The sequence below is a fragment of the Erigeron canadensis genome, chromosome 4 (assembly GCF_010389155.1).
Source record: "Erigeron canadensis isolate Cc75 chromosome 4, C_canadensis_v1, whole genome shotgun sequence".
Lineage (NCBI taxonomy): Eukaryota > Viridiplantae > Streptophyta > Magnoliopsida > Asterales > Asteraceae > Erigeron > Erigeron canadensis.
The window spans coordinates 41781308-41801783 of record NC_057764.1 but is presented as its reverse complement, the minus strand read 5'-3'; the positions used below and the strand labels follow the sequence as shown (position 1 = coordinate 41801783).

The 20476-nt window shown below is 32.0% G+C and overlaps 2 protein-coding genes across 2 annotated transcripts; one reads left to right on the top strand and one right to left on the bottom strand.

Annotated features, from left to right (window-relative positions):
- The first annotated feature begins 262 nt into the window (after positions 1 to 262).
- Positions 263 to 4431, top strand: LOC122596446 (uncharacterized protein At5g19025). The gene is made up of 2 exons (XM_043769023.1): positions 263 to 1009; positions 4172 to 4431. The coding sequence occupies exons 1-2, from the start codon at positions 375 to 377 to the stop codon at positions 4188 to 4190; spliced, it is 654 nt and encodes a 217-aa protein (XP_043624958.1). The 5' UTR covers positions 263 to 374; the 3' UTR covers positions 4191 to 4431.
- Positions 4432 to 5250: 819 nt separating this feature from the next.
- LOC122595638 (mediator of RNA polymerase II transcription subunit 33A) lies at positions 5251 to 11871 on the bottom strand. The gene is made up of 12 exons (XM_043768045.1): positions 11510 to 11871; positions 10359 to 10469; positions 9923 to 10261; positions 9498 to 9802; positions 9310 to 9401; positions 8878 to 9226; positions 8346 to 8556; positions 8149 to 8263; positions 7897 to 8058; positions 6884 to 7532; positions 6592 to 6798; positions 5251 to 6504 (listed from the first exon to the last, which is right to left on the bottom strand). Exons 1-12 carry the CDS (start codon positions 11785 to 11787, stop codon positions 5408 to 5410), a joined length of 3915 nt encoding a protein of 1304 aa, XP_043623980.1. The 5' UTR covers positions 11788 to 11871; the 3' UTR covers positions 5251 to 5407.
- Between the last annotated feature and the right edge of the window lie 8605 nt (positions 11872 to 20476).

Genomic DNA, 20476 nt, shown 5'->3' with positions numbered 1-20476 from the left:
TTAGTCATAACCAAGTTTAAGTGTATATGATAAAAAACCAAAATCGTATAAATTAACTGTTCTAAGTTATAACCAAGTTTTAAAAAAAAAACCCTAAAACATATACCATTTAAGAAACGAAAATTGTAATGCTTCTATAGGTTTGATGAGGTTTAAAATTTCGAAAGGATTATACTAAGATTCGAGTTTTCTACATTTGTGTTTGTTTGATTTATGAGCAAAAAAAATAAAAGCATGATGTATTTGACTAGTAACATATGTATGAATGTATCCATCCCTCTCGTTCAACCTTACTTCCAAAATAAATAAAAGTCGCACAAATTACACCAAGAAAAAACCCCATTTCTCGCAACCACCATAAACCACCGTAACCCATGGGCCATAACCACCATTCAACCACCTCAATGACCACCACTAAAAGACCATCAAACACCACAAGCAGCAACAACAACACATGTACACACAACAATCACCATCACAACACACCATCAGCCACCTTAGACATCTTAATCCTAACCCTAACCTTATTTTCCGGTGCTTTTTTAATCTCATCGTATTTCAACTATATTTTCCATTCTCTATCTCTCATCTTGCCACCACTTTCTCTCTCTATATCTATCTCTCAGACCCATATCGTATTTTTCTCTGTTTTTTTCGTAATTTCTTTGACACTCACTTTGATTGTAAGTTTTTCGCTTTGTCAAACCGGGTCAAGAAAATGTGGGAAAAAGGGGTGTAAAGGGTTGAAAAAAGCAATGGAATTTGATTTGCAGTTGCAGAGTGAGGAAATGTTGAGATCTGGCAAGGTTGGGGGAATTGGTGGAGTTGTTGATGATCTGCCTTGGAAAGGCGGTAGCGAGACGAACCCCGACTACGAGTGTTTGAGAAGTGAGTTGAGAAAAATGGCTCCTGTTAATGGAAGAGCTGTTTTGTTGTTTAGGTTGAAATGTGGTTGTCCTGTTGCTAAACTTGAAGGTTGGGGTCCTAAACGTGGCAGACGGAACAAAAAGTGAGTTCATTTTTTGGTTTGTTATGATATATGTTTTATGTAAGTATGTTTTTGAATGCTTAACATGATGTGGATTGTGTTTTGGAAGTGATGGATTGCTTTTAGTTAATCAAAGGTGGAAGCTTTATTAGATTATGTGATGACCTAATGATAATGTAATGTATGTATGAGTGTGTGACCACTATTCTTTATTATCTTGAAAGGCAGAAGCTTTAGCTAAATGTATCCAGGGTTGTTGATTTTCATGTGTTTGACTTTCCTAGAATTAGTGTCAATAATTGGTGCCTGAAGGTAAGAACTAAGAAGTGTATGTGATGGCTTGCAAGATTTTGGATTTTTGATTTTTTATTGTGAATTTCTTTGTTTCTTTCTTTTTTTTTTTTTTTTTTTTTTATTTTATGAGTTATTTTGTTGCATTGATGGCTATATTCTTATTAGTTTATTAAAGATAAAGATGGAGCCTTTATTGGATTTAGGTACATTAGTGCTCATAGTTGGAGATGATTTTTGACTACATGTTTATTACCCCTTTCTTATTTGTTGATGTAGATATATGTATTGCAGTATTGCTGTAAGTGTTTTGGTTTATTGCACTAGTAGATAGGAGTATCAGAACACAGTTCTTGCGCTTGTTGCATTAGAGATATATGGGTTGCATGGATAAAATTTGGTGCGTGATAAGAAGAACCACTTGTTAGTAGGCTTTATAATGGTAGGCAGATGTGAACTCAATTGCGATTCAAGTAATTGGTTTTGGGTGAGGGTCACGATATTCTTATAGCTAGAGGATTGATTGGATTTCTCTAAGATCTGGGTGGTGATTTGATGGTTACAGAAGATTTGTTTATGAGGTCTGCAGCGCTCTTCTATTTGTTTGTGTGTTAAACATGAGGAATAACTTGCGTAGTGCTCCAGCAGGTGTACCGGGGTTCCCTAAGATAGGATATTATGTTCCATCCACTATTCTATGCTTTAATTAATAGGGTGAGGAATTTGGTGCTTCAGAGTTCTGTTTTGGCGGATTGAGGCAGAAGGATCGCCTGAATATTGAATATGAGAAATATAGGAATTTTTCAGGTGATATTTTTGATCGGCTTATTCTGAACTGGATGCATCTATCATATGTACCAGTTGTGCAGTTCATTAAAAGATCATTAAAGCAACAAGGCACTGAAAGTAAAGGAATTGACTAACGCATGCACCCATGTCTGGCTCTTGATCTGACTTCCGTATAAGTCATGCGACATGTGACGTCACCAACACCAGAGAAAACTTCTCTGTGTCCCGACCTGCAGCTTCACCGCAATCCTTCACCTACATTACACTATAACCTCCTTTCAACCTCAATGACCGCCACCACCACTAATCACAAACACAACCACTACAAAAATCCCAATCCTCATCTTCAGACCCTAATTCTAACAACTGCACACACACCTGCACTAACTGCCACTAATAATCACCACAACTACAAAAACCCCAATTCCCATCTTCAAACTTTAACCCTAGCAACAATTGTATGCACTCACATGCATTAAGCACTATGTAGTTCTGGACGTCTTTATCCTAATCTTAGTCCTATTCTTTGGCTCTTATTCCGATCTCATCATACTTAAGTTACATCTTCTCCCTCTTTTTCTCATTGCCAATTGGGTTTTGTCATGCTTTTTATAATTCCTGTCATCAGTCTTGCAATCTGCTGCAGAATTAGGTCATCAGAGAGTCAAAGTGAATGATGTAAAGGATAGAAGCAGGTGAGGGAGTTTGATTTGTAAAGACGAGAGAGATTTTGAAATCTACTGGTGCTGGTGAATTAGGGACAGAGGTTGACGATTTTTTATGGAAGTAAGGGAGTGAGGTGAATTTTGATCATGAGTGTTTGAGAATCGAGTTGAAGAAAATGGCTATGTTGAATGGCAGAGGCGCAGAGCTGTGTAAGCAAAACAAGAAGTTAATATAGGTATGGTGATGCTTGATCGTGGATTCTTTTGATAGCTATATCTGAATGTTCAACATAATATGAGTTGTGTTTAGATTATCACTAGCTGATGAAAGACGGAAGCTTTTAGTGGAATGAAGTTTGGTTGTTGATTTTCACATGTTTGGTTGTTGATTTTCACATGTTTGGTTGATCTAGATTTTGTTCATACCTGGATATATTGTTTTTTGATCAAGGTTAGGGACTCAAAGATGGGAGGAGAAGGCAGAACTGAGTTTGTTTATTCCAGGCTTATTTTACCTTAGATATCGAAGTAGGCTATTTATGGGTTGATATTGTAGTTTGTGATTGTTTAACATGATATGAGTTCGTTTTTGCATTGACGATTTACGCTTAGTTGACAAAGGTGGAAGCCTCGGCTAAATGAAGATAGGCTATTGGTTTTTTTAATGTTCAGTTGCTTTAGAGAGTGTTCATAAGATGGAGAAATGGTTTTATTTTTAAGTAAGGGTATGATGGTAGTATTTGGATTCAGAGTATTGTATTGATAGGAAGATGGCCAAAGTCCTTGGGGGTTGAACTTGTGAGTTTGATTGTTTGCTAACTTAATTATACTGTGAACTGTGTGTGTGATCAGAAATTTTTGAATACTCACTTTAGTCTGTGAATGTTTAGATGTGGCCATGTGGGAACATGGTTGTTCCTTTTCTGCATTATACTGTATGTGCTTTTCTATATTATTCGTCTTTATCATTTTCTTCAATGTTTTAGTTCAAACTTACGTGAAAATTTTTGTAGTCAGGACTCGTGGCTAAGACGGTGCCTGTGGTATTTATGTTTATTTTCTTTTTCTGTAGAACTTGTCTCTGTTAATCTCTTATCTGTAACATCAAACCTATTAGAATTAGTATGTGAAGTACTGAAGTTATACATGGCCAGGCTAGTGTTTATGATCTTCAAAGTGAATTTCTACTGTTAAGTTATTTGCATCTAGACAGCATGTAAACTAACAAGTTCGTGTGTCTGGCATGTATGGTTTGGCAAATATTACTTGATATTCAATGTTATTTCCATTGCTTTTTGTTGTTTATAGATAGGTATACTTTTCTGAAAAGCTCTTTGTGTTGCTTTTGTGAGAATTTCACTTAAGTTGTCTTTTTTTTTTCTTTTTTTTTTTTGTATAAACGGCAATAGTAACATGTTAAATTTTCGTACTTTTGCAGGAGTTTGAGTCTCAACTGAGGAAATCATGGCTGATATACGAGATGCAGTTGGTGTTAGAGTCATCTGTGTTTCTTTGTCTATTATTATTACCCTTCCAGAAATTGGGTTGATTCTTCTTTCTGAGACATAATTAGAACAATTCTTCAAACTTATAGTTAGAAAAGAAAGACAGATTGTTGACCATGTTTGGTTGGTATATGAACCTTTTTTAAGAGTAATACTAAATTAAATATGAATAAAACATAAACAGTTTACTGCATGTGCTTGAGTATCTTCAAACAGGAGTGAATCTTTTTGTGGAACAATGTAGTCTTATTGATCCAGCAATGTGTTTATCAAAGAGATGAGTGTTTGACAACATATGATGGCTAGATTGTTACGGGAGTCGGCTGGGGAGAGGCTGAAAAGATGTGAGTTTTAGCCAAGTTGATGGTCACATGGTTTGGATCCATTGAATGCCAGTGGATGAGAGTTGATACTAAATGGAAACATCAAACATGCCATGTTGGATGTATGCATTGTGTGGGTGAGAATGTGAGACCATGTCTTGGCGTGCAAATGAGTTATTACTTGTGTTTTTTTTCACTCTCATATCCAAATTTATCAATTCACAGTCTTCGATTTTTTTTTAAATAAATAATTTAATGAAACAAAATATTGCACCATTTGAAGTTAACATTATCATTTCCATTAACAATGTTGCTAGAGTGCATTCCTCAAAACTAATAGTATAAGCTTCTTTCACTTGTCAATATAAGTTATAGCCAATGGGTTGGTGACCCATTGGTAAGGTCTTTGACCTTGGGGAAAGCTACCAGGGTTCGAATCTCACTTTTTATATTTGTAGGAGTGGATTATTATAGAGGGGTTTCGAGAGTCCTGGGTTTTATCCCAGGCATGCGTGGTTCGTGCATCGCATACATTGGATGTCACTGTGGTGTCTCGAATGCTAACCGTTAATTACTAACTACTAACTCGCTATTCAAAAAAATATATATAAGTTATAAAATTTTGGTTATGTATAAATTCACAATACATTCAGTTATCAATTGCTTTTCGGTGTTTCAAGAAGCCTATATATAAAAAATTGTTTTCAAGCCGATTCAGGATTTCTATAGTCAGAAAAGAACTAATGTACAGCTAAATCTGAAGGATAGATTACACCCAAAAATTTACAAAATTTTCTATAAAAGGCTAAATTCAGTTCTCCATATATCTAAAAGAATATCATAATATCAGGAATTGGTTTGACTGATGAGTTCAGCAGCTGCACCCATTGAACCAATACCGCCTGACTCTAATAGTTTAAGGGCTAGTTCTTCCTCATTCCATTGCCGCAACCCTTTACTCAACCTTTTCAAAATCTCGATATCCACTTCCACCACCCAATTAGGCATACAACCCACCATCAAGTTCACGAACCCCGTCACATAAGAATGCCAGGTGATAGGATCACACCCGAGCGTTATCTTCCCATTAAGTGCACTTGCTAGAAACTCCATATGGGACCCAAGAAATCTTGGCCGCCACTTGGATACTGACAGGGACGAGTCAACACCCCATGCAAATGCTCCACAAAGCACAGTAAAGTACCCCAGAGCATATCCTGATAGCATTGAAACAGCACCACCTCGTTCCTCTTGATCAGACTTGTGAGTGGATATGAACCAAGAAGGTAACGTCTCGTTTATTAAAGATTGAACTAGACCATGCCCTCCAGATATCCATAAGATCGAAGCACCTAAATGGGCGGCTAGTTTGACTTTGGTTAAACTGGTAGCCAGTGAAACTTGTCCATACCTTGGTTCCGGTTTTGCTTTAGTAGTTCTAATTCCATTTGAAGCTATATCTTTCACACATTGCATTAATAGCGAAATAATATCTTCTCTGAGGAACATTATATCTCTAATGGATCTATAAACCCGCAAATATAGAAACCCGGGTGCTACAGGAGACATCTCCCCATAAAGGTTGGGCCCAAAACCATGCCCGAGAAGTGCTCCCACACCACCATGGCTTGAGACAACAGAGTTATTTAACCCAAGTGTGGCGGTGAAGCAGCTCTTGATAAGCTGTGCCACTGCATCATTGTCATGTAGGAAAACCGTACGTGAAGATGAGAAAACCAGAAAGTCGCTCCATCTTTTTGCCTTTTGGGTCCATAAGGCTGCCACTATCGGCATACATGGCCATGGACAACCGGCTGCAAGTGATTCCAAGGCCGGGCCAGCAAGATTGAGAAATCGTTGTGATGCTTTATCGAGTTTGTAGGTTATGGTGAGGCTCACAAAGGCAGCCAGGGGCAATGGAAGTGTAAATGGAGAATTTATCCCTGCAATATATAAGTCACATCCTTTAATAAGAGAAGGTCAAACATCAGAATTGTATATATCTTTTTCAGATAGCTTAGAGACGGAACCTGCAAAAAGTCTTGGAACATTGACATTAGTGTCAGCCAATATATTCTTGATATGTTCTTCAACATTGGAAAGATTTGCAGCTGGACTTGGCCAATCTGTTCCATTCATAAACACCGGTTTCCATACCCCACGAGACACTTCTGCCGAGAAATAGCTCACAATAATCGCCAAAGAAGCAGGTAGAAAGTCGGCCAAATCCTTAAGTCCTGTGAAAACAGGATTATACAAACACCTCATGAGCCTAAAGAAGCTATAGAATTAAAGGAATCCATGGACACACACTCGACTAACCTGTACACAGCTCACGAGGTGATAGTCTGCCATGAGCACATGCTGTCAGAGCAGCATCAACAACAAAAGGAACGGCTTCTAGAACATCCCAAGCGGGTAGTTTAGGTCTTAGAGTTGTATCTTCACTTCCAGGCCCAGATGAAGTACTACTTCCAGATACAGAATTCAATGGCTGATTCCTGATGATCTTTTTAAACATCATGTTTAGAAGACTATCAACAATCTGATGGACCGGGGAATGAACAAGACCAGAAAGGGTAGAAGCTAAACATGCTTGATGTTGACGATACCATGCTTTCATTTTTGGGAATGAATCAACGAATATGGGATTAGGACATGATGTTTTCGTCACTTCAGAGAGTCTTTTTCTATTTCGATCTTCATATATGCTATTTGAAATCAACAGGGAATTTCTCATTAATAATAGGTATTCAGGAGTGAGTTGTGATCCCACCGGAGGAACATCTCCAACTCCGTATTCAAGAGGAGGATGATTGAATCTCCACAGCTTTAGAAGCAGAGCAAATGCATTTGAAAACACAGCATATGCAGAGATCTCTTCCCCCGTTGTGAGAGTCCATGATATATTAGGTACACATGATCCAAATACTTCACAGATTGGCATCAAAGAACCAGCAAGCTGTGGAACCTGAGAGACCCGAATGAAAAATGAGTTCAAGCAGCTGGCTTTTCTACATCAGTTGGTCGTGGTCACTGGTCACCCTCAAAAATGGGATGCATATGAACATCTATTAAGAGGTTGTACGCACTTTTAAGCAACCTTAGACCTATTTGACCCATTATTTAAGCTAATATGAGTAGTCAAATAGTGGACTTTCCCTTTTCTTTTTTTTATTTAGAATTCCTCATATCCAAGGCAGCTTATCACATCATATTACTTGTTTGAACATCAGAGAATAAACATAATTACTTAACCCGTGTCGACATATTCAAAAGTAAGCGGGTCGAATTTGACACCTCTAGTAATAGTATAAATTTATATCTGAACTTACGAGTCCATGCAGAGAGAAGATCTGAACACAGTCGATGGGTGCTATACCGACTAGAAGCACATTCAGCATAGGGGCATAAGCTATCAAATGGCTATCATTACCAGAATAATTTTCTGGTGGAGCAGGTGATAACAATCTTGTAATGAAATAGCAACTGTGTTCCTGCAGTTAACATAACTCTTAAGTTAACCAACACCAGTGAACCTTTTTATTGGATTATCTAGGAAAACACATTTAAACTGATTACTATACCTGGACATTCCAACCTCGAATCAAAGAGGCGCCACAGAGTATAGTAGCAGCGGCTATTTTCTCATCATCTGAACCTTTGACTGCAATCTCAAAGACCTTCTCAAGCTCTGCTAGGCTTCCATTAATTCATTAGCCTAAATTCAGTTGCATTTTCGTTGACAAATGGTATTATCATTTATAAAGTTTTATATGTATACCTAGAAGCAGGTTCAGAAACTAGAGCATTCATCATAACTGGACTCATTGGTGCTCCTTTCATTAACGTTGACCAGCCAGGCACTTGAGCAGGTACACCATGAGGTATTTGGTTGATTCGACCAGTCACATAACCAGGCCAATAATATGCTGATGTGTCTAACAAATTTCTGGCAATACAAGCCTCAACTATCAAATGATGCAAGTTTCCAGCTGCAAAATCAGAAACATAAATTTGATGAAATGTGAAATGTTTATTACAAGTACCGGCAATCTTATCATGGTCTCTGTAAGCCAAGTTAATCGTGTTTCTATTACCCTTTTATTTGTCTACTATGATGAAAGGCAAAGACACATGTCTATAGTGGTGTTCAGATTGTGTTTTGGTAATTTGATTTGCCCAACAAAACCTGTCACAAATTATTATCTAACTCCGTTTTTTTGATATGATATAATTTCACTCATAAAAACCCATCCAAACAACCCTATATAGGTTGACACTGAGAATATAGTTTCTTCAGTTATGTTACTTACAAAAGTTGATTGCCATGTCTTTCATGCTGCTGAGGTCAAAATGTGCACTACTACCAACATTAATGCCTGAAATTAATATCATTGCTTTTGCAGCAGCCTGATTAGCAGCAGGAATTACTGACTGCGGTGGAGTCAATAAGCTCTGGTAATCACCCAAACTCTGTAAGCTAGAAACCAGTTCCATACGTCGTTTTTCTTTACTACTTTCTGTTGTTTGATAATTTATATTGTTTTGTGAAGTGCTTTCCTCTTCTTCAACTAGATCAGAAACAACAAGAGTTGTAACAGACAATAGCATGCATAATCGAGTATCTAGGCGAGGCATAGGACCCTCAATTGGATCTCTTTCCTGAAAATATGTAAAATGGTTAAACATTTGAGGAACTTTCTAAAAGAAGCAAAATCATGGAGTAAGTTGATAAATATCCCAACCCTTTGAACGAGACGAAGAGCAGCCATCCAAAGACCAAGAAAAGTCTCATGCCAAGTGGCGCCGTTTAAAGCTTGAAGAGCTCTTACAAAACCTGTACGAAGAGAAATATCAGTCATATTTTACTCAAACAGTTCTTGATCAAATGCCATTTCTATTCTGTAGATATGTAGTATAAAGAGAGCATTACGTGTGACAATTTCAATGGCACTTGTTGTATCAACTGGTGTATCATCCATTGCATCTTCAAGCACAAGATCAAGGGGAATCCACAAAGAAGAACCACCAACTTTATGAGATATGCTAGCAGATGAAGACATTATTGTGTGGACTTCTTGCACGTAAGTTGCTTTCTTTTCCTCGGATATAATTTTACGATCATCTGATATCAGCTGAAGTAGAATTTCTGGTGTCACCACCTTTGACTTTCTCAGTGCTGAAGAGTTGACCATAAGAACCTCAATGTCTTGAATGAAATTTCTCCAATGTGTAGGCCTGAGTAAAGATAATTTCATTATTTAGATAATGCACATTGACCTTGAAGGTCAAACTGATTACTATCTCAATTCAAAGTAATGTTCAAAACACAAAGTGTTAAGGGAAATAAGTTCTGACATGTTTCGGCGAGCCAAAAGAAGAATTCTGGAAGTTACTTTGTTTTGCAGGAAAATGCCAATCAACTCTACAGCCATCACGGTATTTTTACTTTGCAATGTCTCATGGTATTCGTTCATCTTTCCACTGTAATTGTCTATCTCCATATCTTGAGGTACATTATTCCATTTAATGTTTCTTTCTTCTGTAAGTTCTAGAAGCCCCTCATCTCCTAATGCCGCCTCTACTAACTGCCAAACAATCGAAAAGATGAACTCGAGTAATAAAGTGCCAGGATCATTGACTTTGATGCCAAATATTTGAGAAAGATGGAGAACATTGTCTATTGAATCCATGATCCTGCATTAACAAGTAGTTTATGCATAAGAAACAATACAAAGTTATTTAATCCTTACAATATATATTAAAACACCACATTCTCAATAAGATTGCTTACAATTCATAATTTTGAAATTCTACTTGTGATTTGAGTTTGAAAGCATGTCTTTTAACAAGTTCCATATATAGCCGAAATGCTGCTTGTTGGGTATGCCGCATTGGAATAACCCTGTTGAAACAATATGTTGCAAGTCAGAAAAAGATCCAAGAAACAGAACTATAACAAAGGTAACATTCATCATTAATATTATTTCATACAAAATTCATAATATTGTTTCCCATGCCTTTTTTTCTTGAAATGTGGTTTTAACATGTAGGGTTTTGCTAAACGGAGCCATAAGGGATTTTGTTAAGATGCATTAAATAGTTTTACATTTACCATAAAATTTTATATGGAAAAGTACATTTTTTTATAGGCTGCGTTTAGCATTTTCCTAACATATATGATATATAGATGCATCTTTACTAAAAATAGATGTGCTGTAATAATTTGGTCTTATTTCCAAATTTGGAAAGAGAAATAGAGCAAAATTACAGAATCACCAGCTGTTTAATGAACATAAGAACCCCACACATAATACAGTCACAGAATGACAATAGCATATCATCCTAATCATTATTAAATCCTATAAATTCATATCAACCAAATATGTAAAGCCATTGCATTACAAGTTAAAATTTCCTTTCAAGACAATGTGGTAAAAGACTAAAAACCAAATATACAACAATTGCAACATATCAATGGATACCCTATTCTTGAAAATGGAAAAAAGTTGAAATGTCAAAAACACACTAGAAAATTGATACCAACTTCAGCTATAACTTCAACAGTTAAACTCTTCAAGGTACCTCAAGGGCCCATAAAAATTATTTCTACCTAAAATGAAAATATATAGTAAACTTATATTTCTTGAAATTAAATACACCAATGTCATGAGGGACCCCCATAACTAAAATCCAACAAATCAGAATCAACTCTGGGAAACTAAGAAAAAGTTAATAATATAATATGATAATAACAGAGTTGAAAACTTGAAATCAAGAAACCATGGTAAATCCTCAAGAAACAAAGTAGGCACAAAAAGTTCAAGAAATCAATAATCACAAACACTTTTATCACCTTTTTCAATGCTAAATCAAAGACCCATTACTAAAAATGGAAACTTTATTCAAAAAACACATAAAAAAAATATGTATATATCAAGAAACCTGTTAGATAGAAGGGCAAGAACAAGCAAAGGAGGAACTATGTTAAAGATCAATGCTTTTTCAAGAAACTTCCATGAAATAGGATTATTGTTGTCCCAACAAATGTGAGAAACCAAAAGATTTGCTAACTGAGGTGAAGGAAGAGATACACCAGCTGAGTTTAGCTGTGAAGAAAGATGAATAGCCCATAATAATGGATCACTGTTTTTATCTTGTGACTTCTTTGTTAATTCCAGGACACTGTCCCATAGACTTAAGGTCCCTAAGGACAAAGCCATTAATGGCACATACACTTTGTGTTTGTGTTTTTGGAGATATAGATACAGAGAGAGATAGATATAGGTAGATACAAGATTTATTGGAAAGTTTGTTGATGTGTTTGTAAAAATTGGTCCGAATGTTTTGAAGTCAAAGAGTTTCAAGGCATTGGGTATGTAAGGAAGGAGAGTGGTGGCAGACAAGAGTACTTGATTATTTATATAAACACAAATTAAAAATTAAGAAAGCACAAATGGTCTTTTAACAGAAAGATGGTACATCATCTTTAGACATTGCCTTTGCAAATTAAAGTTTGGTTTTATATAAGGATAAATGGATAATAACGTTTTTATTGATACGATAATTATTTTAGCCGTTTGATTCTTTTTTAATGATATAGTTCTAATTTCTAAACTTTAAAACAATAATAATAATCATTTTAACTATTTACCTTTTATTTAAAATAGTTAAACCACTTAATTTTGAAACCATCATTGTTTTAATCACTTGACTCTTAACAAAATAGTAAAAGTATTCAACTTTAATAGGAGTTGAAATTTTTACCTTTTAAAACTTTCAACTTAACTAGAATTGTCAATATTCAATTTGTAACAAGTAATAATCCATAACCCATAAGCTCATATGATATGTTTAGCTTGAAACTTATATATGCGGTTGATGAATTGGTTTTAGATTAAACATGTCACTTGAGTTTATAGAATGTGGGTTATTACGAGTCGAATATTGTCAACCTTATTTCAGTTGAAAGTTTAAGGAGTAAAAACACTAACTCGTCTAAAGTTTAAGGTTTATACCATATTGAATAAAACTAAAGTTATTAAATTGATTATTGAACAGACTGATTTCAGGTCAAACACATTATATGGTTTTATGGATTGTTAGTTATTACGGGTTGAATATTGTCATTAGCTGAAAGTTTAAGGTGTAAAAACACTAACTCGAATAAAGTTAAGTGCTTTTATCATTTTGAATAAAAGTTAAGTAATTAAAACGATCATGGTTTTAAAAATTAAGTGCTTAAATCATTCAGATCCAAAGTTAAATGGTTAAAACGATTATTCTTTCATAGTTTAGGATTATATTGTTCCAAAAAAAAATTAAGTATATAACAATTTTAATATCAAAGTTCAGAAATTAACATGTTATTAACCCTCATATATAACTATTACACAAATATTAATAGTTGTATTTGTATTTAATATATTTTAAGCTGGTATTATAAAAAACTATCCAGATTTGGTAAAGAGAATTAAGATGAGATACTATTTCATTTTGAACGTTTGATAGAAGGAAATGATCATAAGCACCATAAATCGTTATGTCCTTGTTTGATTTTTATATGAATTGCTCATTTCTCAAATAATTTTATGCAAAGTTAGTTGGATTTTTAAGGGTTTTTATTTACAAAATACGTAGTATTATGTTTTTTAGCATTTTCCGGATCAATTTTTTCATCATTACCAAACAATAGAATATGTCAGATTCCTCTATCAATTTCTTATATATTTATTCATTTTTTTGCTTCATATCAATTATTTGAAAATTTTTCTTTCAAACTTGTCTTTTATACTGCTTAGAGTTTTTTTCTACCCTTTTACTACCTTTGCATTTAAAGTTTCGAGATAGGTCTAGAATGCGTAATTGTTGTATTTCTAGACTATTGTAGTAGATCACTAGCATTTTGCTAGTCGATTATCTCTTATTATAAATTTATAACTTTTTGTTGTTCAAAAAGAAAAAAAATTTCATTTTGGAGGTTAAGTGAGTGATACAAATGATTGTAGCTTGATTTTGATTTTCAGACATGTTGATTACTTTTTCTTTCTTTTTTTTTACAAAAAATACATATTATGTGTAGATTTGTATCTAGTCAACGAGGGTTATCTTTTTTTTTTTTTTTGGCAATCCGGATCTCGGCAAACCTTTTGGGTTTAAACTCAAATTTCAACAACTGGTTCAAACGAGATTATGATTGATTCCCAAACTCCGACAACTGATTCGTGCCTAATTTAGATTGAATACTAAATCCGTATCATACAAGTTTTACAAATGTTATCTGCTAGTTATATGGGACTTAACGAACATGAACTAATGGTTGTCCTTGGACTTCTATGAAGCCAAGTGGTAGACTGGTAGCCATGAAGTTTATATATCAACGTAATTTTATAAGTTAAATATGATTCGAAATTTGTGCGAACTACATGTACCATTCGCATAAAGTACCCCATTAATATATTATAGATCCGGCATGTATCATGTGATGGCAAACAACATGTCAAGTTACTATTTTGGATATATTATCACAAAAATTGAAAACTTATTATTTGGTATTTCTATACATATTATATATATATAGTTCTTTTCTGTTAGCTATTTCTAACAAATAAAGTTATTGTTCTTTGTCATAAAATACATACATACGCAATATTCCTTGTTCTCATATCTATACATAGTTTGATATAGCATAAAATTAAATGATGTAGGATTTTATAATATAGTGAAACATCATTTTCATTGACCATTTGTTAGACATAATTACAACCATTATCTGTTTGTATATCTATACTCCTTATTAAAAATTATCTATCCATGTTGAAAGTTTACAAGAGTTGGAACATACGATTTTACGTTTTTGCTCTTCTCACTCCTTTAAGTTTTCTCTCTCCCAATAAATATCTTTCAATAAATACAAATACCCTTTCATCAAAAGCAGACACATTAAACATTAATATCTGTCTTATTTATACCCTAAAACACACACAACATATTCATATGGAGTCGGGAATTATGACGTTACAACGTCTATTAATATGGATTCCGATCAAGCAAAAGTCGTAATTAACGAGATAAAAAGATTTCAAGATCAAGAGGATGTCGTGATTAACGATATTAAAAGATTTTATGATTACAACGATCGAAACTCTCTCAATAATATCCGTTGCAACGCGCGGGTAGCATGCTCGTATTAGTATAAAAAAATACTTTGCTTTTAACTATAACTTTGACACAACGAGTTATGTTTTGACCTAAACTAGTAAAAAAGGATTAAAATTTTTTTTAATACATTATAGAAAAGAAAGAAAAAACTAAAATAAATATACTTAACTGTATTTGTTATACTCGTATTATCTTGGTTTGTTTAAAATTTGATTACCAAAGGAGTATTATTATGTATAAAATGACATCTTTTAAATATTTTGTTGTCGAAGGTAATATATTATGTATACAACAAGTGGCATACTTCATAAGGTAGGGGGAAAAATAATGTTACATCGAAGGCAATATTATGAAAATGTATAATTTATTTTGAAACGGAAGAAACAATAGTTAAATAACATGTTGATTTTACCAATTTTTTTTTTCTTTTCCCGCAACTAATTTTTTAAAACCTATTGAAAAACTAAATTACCTCTAAAGTTGAATTAACAATGTCATCTTGTTTCTAGGTCAACATTTAAAACTTTTTTCAACTTGATACTTTTTTTAGTGGGACACTTGATAAGGTATATAATACTCCGTAGAAAAAAGTTGTTTGACGCTTTGTTATCGTCATTTGTCAACTCTGTATATCTAATTCTACTTGTTCTGTATATTAGAGGCTTTTTTCGTTTTTTGATTATTTTGTTAAACTTCTAACATGTATTCTGCACACTATTTGTAATAACTACTTTTGGGTTATACTCCGTATATAAAAAGTTAACGGGGGTTTGCCCAAAATATTCTGTATGTATCTAATAAATATTTAAACTAATATTAGTGTAATTGTTAATTAATACCAGTAGTGACTAAGAAAATGCATGTGAAGTATTATAAAATACTTATAATCTTACTTCAAAGTTGTAAATACTAAATAGGATGTGGTGGCATAAAGTAGAATTCGAAGATGGTGGGTAGGATAGGAAGGAAGGAAGGAGTGGGTGTAGTGTTGTTTTAGAAGTTAGGGAAAGTTGTTAATTGGGGTTGGGGTAGGTAGATGAGAAAGAAAGGTGAGAAAAGGTCACACCACACCCCATTCATACTATAGACTAAAAAGAGTTGGTGGTTTGTTGGTTTCTTTGCGATTTATATGCTTCAAGGGCCCCCCTCCATCATCCCACCTTCAACTATCATAGATAGTGCGAGTCATACCCTCCATCATCCACTTAACTATCTTAAAAAGTTATACATACTAATTGATGCACATATGATGACTTATTGGATATATGTTGATGAGTGATGCTTTTCAATTTTTGTCGTATCATGGTTATTATAAGGAAATCATGTATTTATTTAACTATACTTCATATACAAATAAAGATTAACTTCGTACAAGTTACAGGCTTATGAAAAAATCTACGAAAATATATAATTCTTTTAAAAGTTTTCCTTATTTGTTACTTTGTGTGTTCTTAGAACATATTGGTATACAATCAAGCAACTAATTACTTCTTAAGATGTATAACCACTTTTATTTACTAGTATGTACTTTATAGGAGGTGATATATAAATATATAATACAATACAACAATGTTATTTTTGTATACAATAAAAACAAGTGGTAAGGTACACTGTATGTATACAATTATAGATAGATGAAAATCCTCTCTAAATTATTTGATGGGCCAAATTATTGTATAACTATTATTTTTCCTTGTTTTATATATGCATATACGAGTACATATTTTGTTTTCCTATTTAAAAAAATAATTATTTTTTGGTATAGTTTGATTAGACTTCACAAAAGATGGATATACAAAACTGTGTGGTTTTCAAGTATCTACCAATGTATATATAACAAGGTCCAAAATTCAATTCTAAACAAATAAAAACCCTTGGATGACTTTTAACTTTTATTTAGAACCATTAGATCAAATATAATTATTTTATCTTTTTTAAAGACGGTATTAATACTTTCACTTTATATGATTATACAAATAACCCCCTTTTAAAACATAATCCGTAAATAAATCTAATAGGCTATGTAAAGGCGTAGCAACTTTCCTTCCTTTATATGTATACCATAAATAAATAGTAATTTAAACCATTAAGCAACCTCAAGAACTTAACATCAGTTTACGTACATCAAATACAATGGTCAAATTTTTTGCTTTTCATGGTTTTTAGCTTTTTTTTCTTTATCTTTCTATTAACACTAAAGTAGATCTCTGCTTCTTTGTAGATCTATAGTTTAATTGAACCTTAAAGTTCAATATTAAAATTCATATATAACAAAGTCCAAAAATCATCTTTAAAATAATAAAAACCGTTGGATGATTTTTAATTGTTATATATAACCACTGGATCATATTCTTTAATTTCTTAATTAGTTAAAGACAATATTAATACCACGGGTTAGATTAATCAAAATATACCACTTTTAAGTTAAATATTTAATAACGAAAAGTGTAAATATGTAATGAAAAACAAAAAAAAAATTGTAAAGTAGTGATAGTTTTATTTATAACCACTAGATTAAATTTTGTAAAGTCTTATTTGGTTAAAGACAATATTAATATTCACACTTAGATAATTAGTCAAAATATACTCATTCTAAATTATATATTAATGATGCAAAGTGTAAATATCTGATGGAAAACAAAAAAATGTTAATTAGTGGTGGAAAACAAAAACGTATAAGTTAATAAGAATTTATATAGAATTATAATATAATTAATAAAAAAGGTTTGTTTATTATATTTCTTTAATTTCTTAATTAGCTAAAAATAATATTAATTGAAGTTAGGTTAATTGTCTTTTAGTATATAATATCTTTTAGACTCGTGTTTAATACACATGGATTATAGCATTATCAATATTAAATGTTAATTTATTGTAGTTTAAAATAAAATATACTATTATGAGTAATAAAATATTGATCTATATATCAACACTTTGGGTTTATATTAAAATATTAATTTAAAAATATATTCATCGAGATTGTTTACTATAAAATGCTTAGCGATATTTAAATATTACAAAATATAATAGATCTATCAAAGTTGTAAGTTTTGAAATACTTAACGATATTTGAACATTAAAAAATCATAATAAGTTACTATCATTTTAGTTGATTTATTGTTACACATGGTGTATTACAATCTTATATTACACTATTATAAATAATATTTTATATTTAGATGAAAGATATTTTAAATATTTTAATTAGATATGATAATGTTCTATGTTTTACTTATAATGATTATATTTTTAGATGCTTTTTATTTTATATATAATGACAATTACTACAAAACACCTCAATACAATTTAATAATACAATTACTTCTAAAATCTTAATATATATACATTAAGCTTTATTTATATTTAATTAATTAATTTATATAAAGATGATAGAACATACTATGGGATATATATTAGTTATTATTTTATTGAATAAATATTAACTATTATTATTTATTTATTATATTATAATTATTAGATAAAAGGTATAAATTGTTAATGGAAAACAAAAAAATGTAAATTCAAGTCAAAATTGTAAAGAAAGTCAACTTAAAAAAAATCAATAGTTGTGATTGGTCGATAAATTATTAGAGCAATTGTGCTTTAGTATAATAGAAGATTAAGATACTGAATATACGAAAAATGAGATTAGTTTTAATTCGTATTAATCCAAATGTTTTAACCTCTTTAACTTTTAACTATATATTGTTATTAGAAAGACATTATGCAATAAAATATTAATTATTTTTAAATTGGATTATAGTGTAAATTGGTGATAGAAACTAAAAAGTGTAAATTAATTATTTTTAAATTAAGTTGAAGTGTAATTTGATGATGGAAAAACAAAAAGTGTAAATTACTAATTTTTAAATTGAGTGAAAGTGTAAATTAGTGATAAAAAACCAAAAAGTGTAAATTAATTTTGACATGTGTTGATTTAATTAAATTTGAAAAATTAAGAGCTGTAATTGGTCAATTAAAGTTAAGTCAGTTGCATTTTAATATATATTAAGATTATGACTAGATTTATTAAATATGAAAATTTAAAATTAAAAACAATCAAATTAAAGAATAAAATTTAAAAACATTAAACGCATATAATGGGCTTTATCTTTTTGTAATATCTTTTTGTAGGCAATATTTGTTTGTATTTTTTCATTTGACCTTTGTTGATTATCATCACCACATGATACTTAAAACTGGATGTTGTAACTAAATCAACTTTTGACTAAAAAAAATAATTCATAACGTTTACATGAGCTTTATACCTTCTATTTCTTATTCATAATAATGTATCACATTTGCTGAGGAAAAAAAATGAATTATATATATAGTTATGTTGTATGTACTATATTTTATTAGATATAAAAAAAAGGTAATGGGGGAACCCCAATGCCGGTAGCACAATGAGATACCCATTGACCCACACTGTATGAGCCATATGATGCTGGTAAAATACCTCTATCCTAATCCCACATGATCTGGGTACCCCGAAAGATTGAACCCGCGTATTTAAACTCTACATATAAGATAAAGATAAAAATGTATTTACTCGCATATTACGCGGGACAATAATCTAGTTTAAAAAAATATAATAAAAAAAAAAAAATCAAAAGATCAAATATTTATGTTGACAAGATCAAACCATTTAAAAAAGATTAGTTGACCCTCGCTTGCGTGAAATTGCAAGTCTTCTGTGCTGATGCCTGATGGTATGTAATGTTTGACTCAAGTACTTATAGGTTTAATTTAAGCAAATTCTACAATTATAAAATTCTTAAGGCTCTTTTTAATATTAAATCCATACTTTTTTGTGTAGAATATTTAGCATTTTTCTTTATAATAATACTGCAATACTAAAAGTGAAGTGGTATAAAAAAAAATTAATTGAAAATAAATTAAAGCAAACAACTAAGTTGAAAAAAAAAAACAGAAACCCTAGAATAGAATTAACTTGTCTTACTAGAATATGACACCAATTGTGTCTTTTCAGGTTTGGACTATAACTTTTTTCCTTGCTCTTAAGTTCACTAAATCTTAGAGCATCAGGTATGGTTACAGCACGCAGAACCATCCAGAACGCCACCCCAGTTTCACGTCAGTTTTCATCATTTCATCACTTTTAAGCCGTTATGGATGCAGAACGATCCAAAACACAGAACACTATACTTTTCATTTATTTTATTTCTTACATAAAATTTTAAACTATTCTTTCTCATTCAATAACATAAAGATAGTATTAATAAAGTAAAACATTATATTATAAGAAACATAATAGTATAAACTATCCCAACAAAAGTACAAAACTAAAATAACAACTTTGTAAATATGATAATATTCAGGGTTTAAATTGAAATTTAGATTAAAAAGAATATATTAAGTTGCACTCTTTGACTTTCTAATTCATCATTTCACGTGCTTTTTCTTTACTGTAATTTATATACATACATATATCTGTATATATATGTCATTGTAAATTTAAAAAACTTAAAAACGCAGAAACATAAAAGAATAAAATTGGGGAAAGTAGAAAGCAAGAAAGATATAAGACAAGAAAAGTGACACCATTGATTCACTAAAAACAAAACAATTCAAGAACCCCGGACATCGGCATGATAATAAAGAATCTTGATGTAGGGTTCGGTGCAGAATAGAGGAGGGATGGAAAATAGCTCAGCGCCGATTGCCATGTAGATGTCCAGGATCGGGGTTTTCATTCCATACCGTATGCTCTTAGAGTTGAAACTTCAC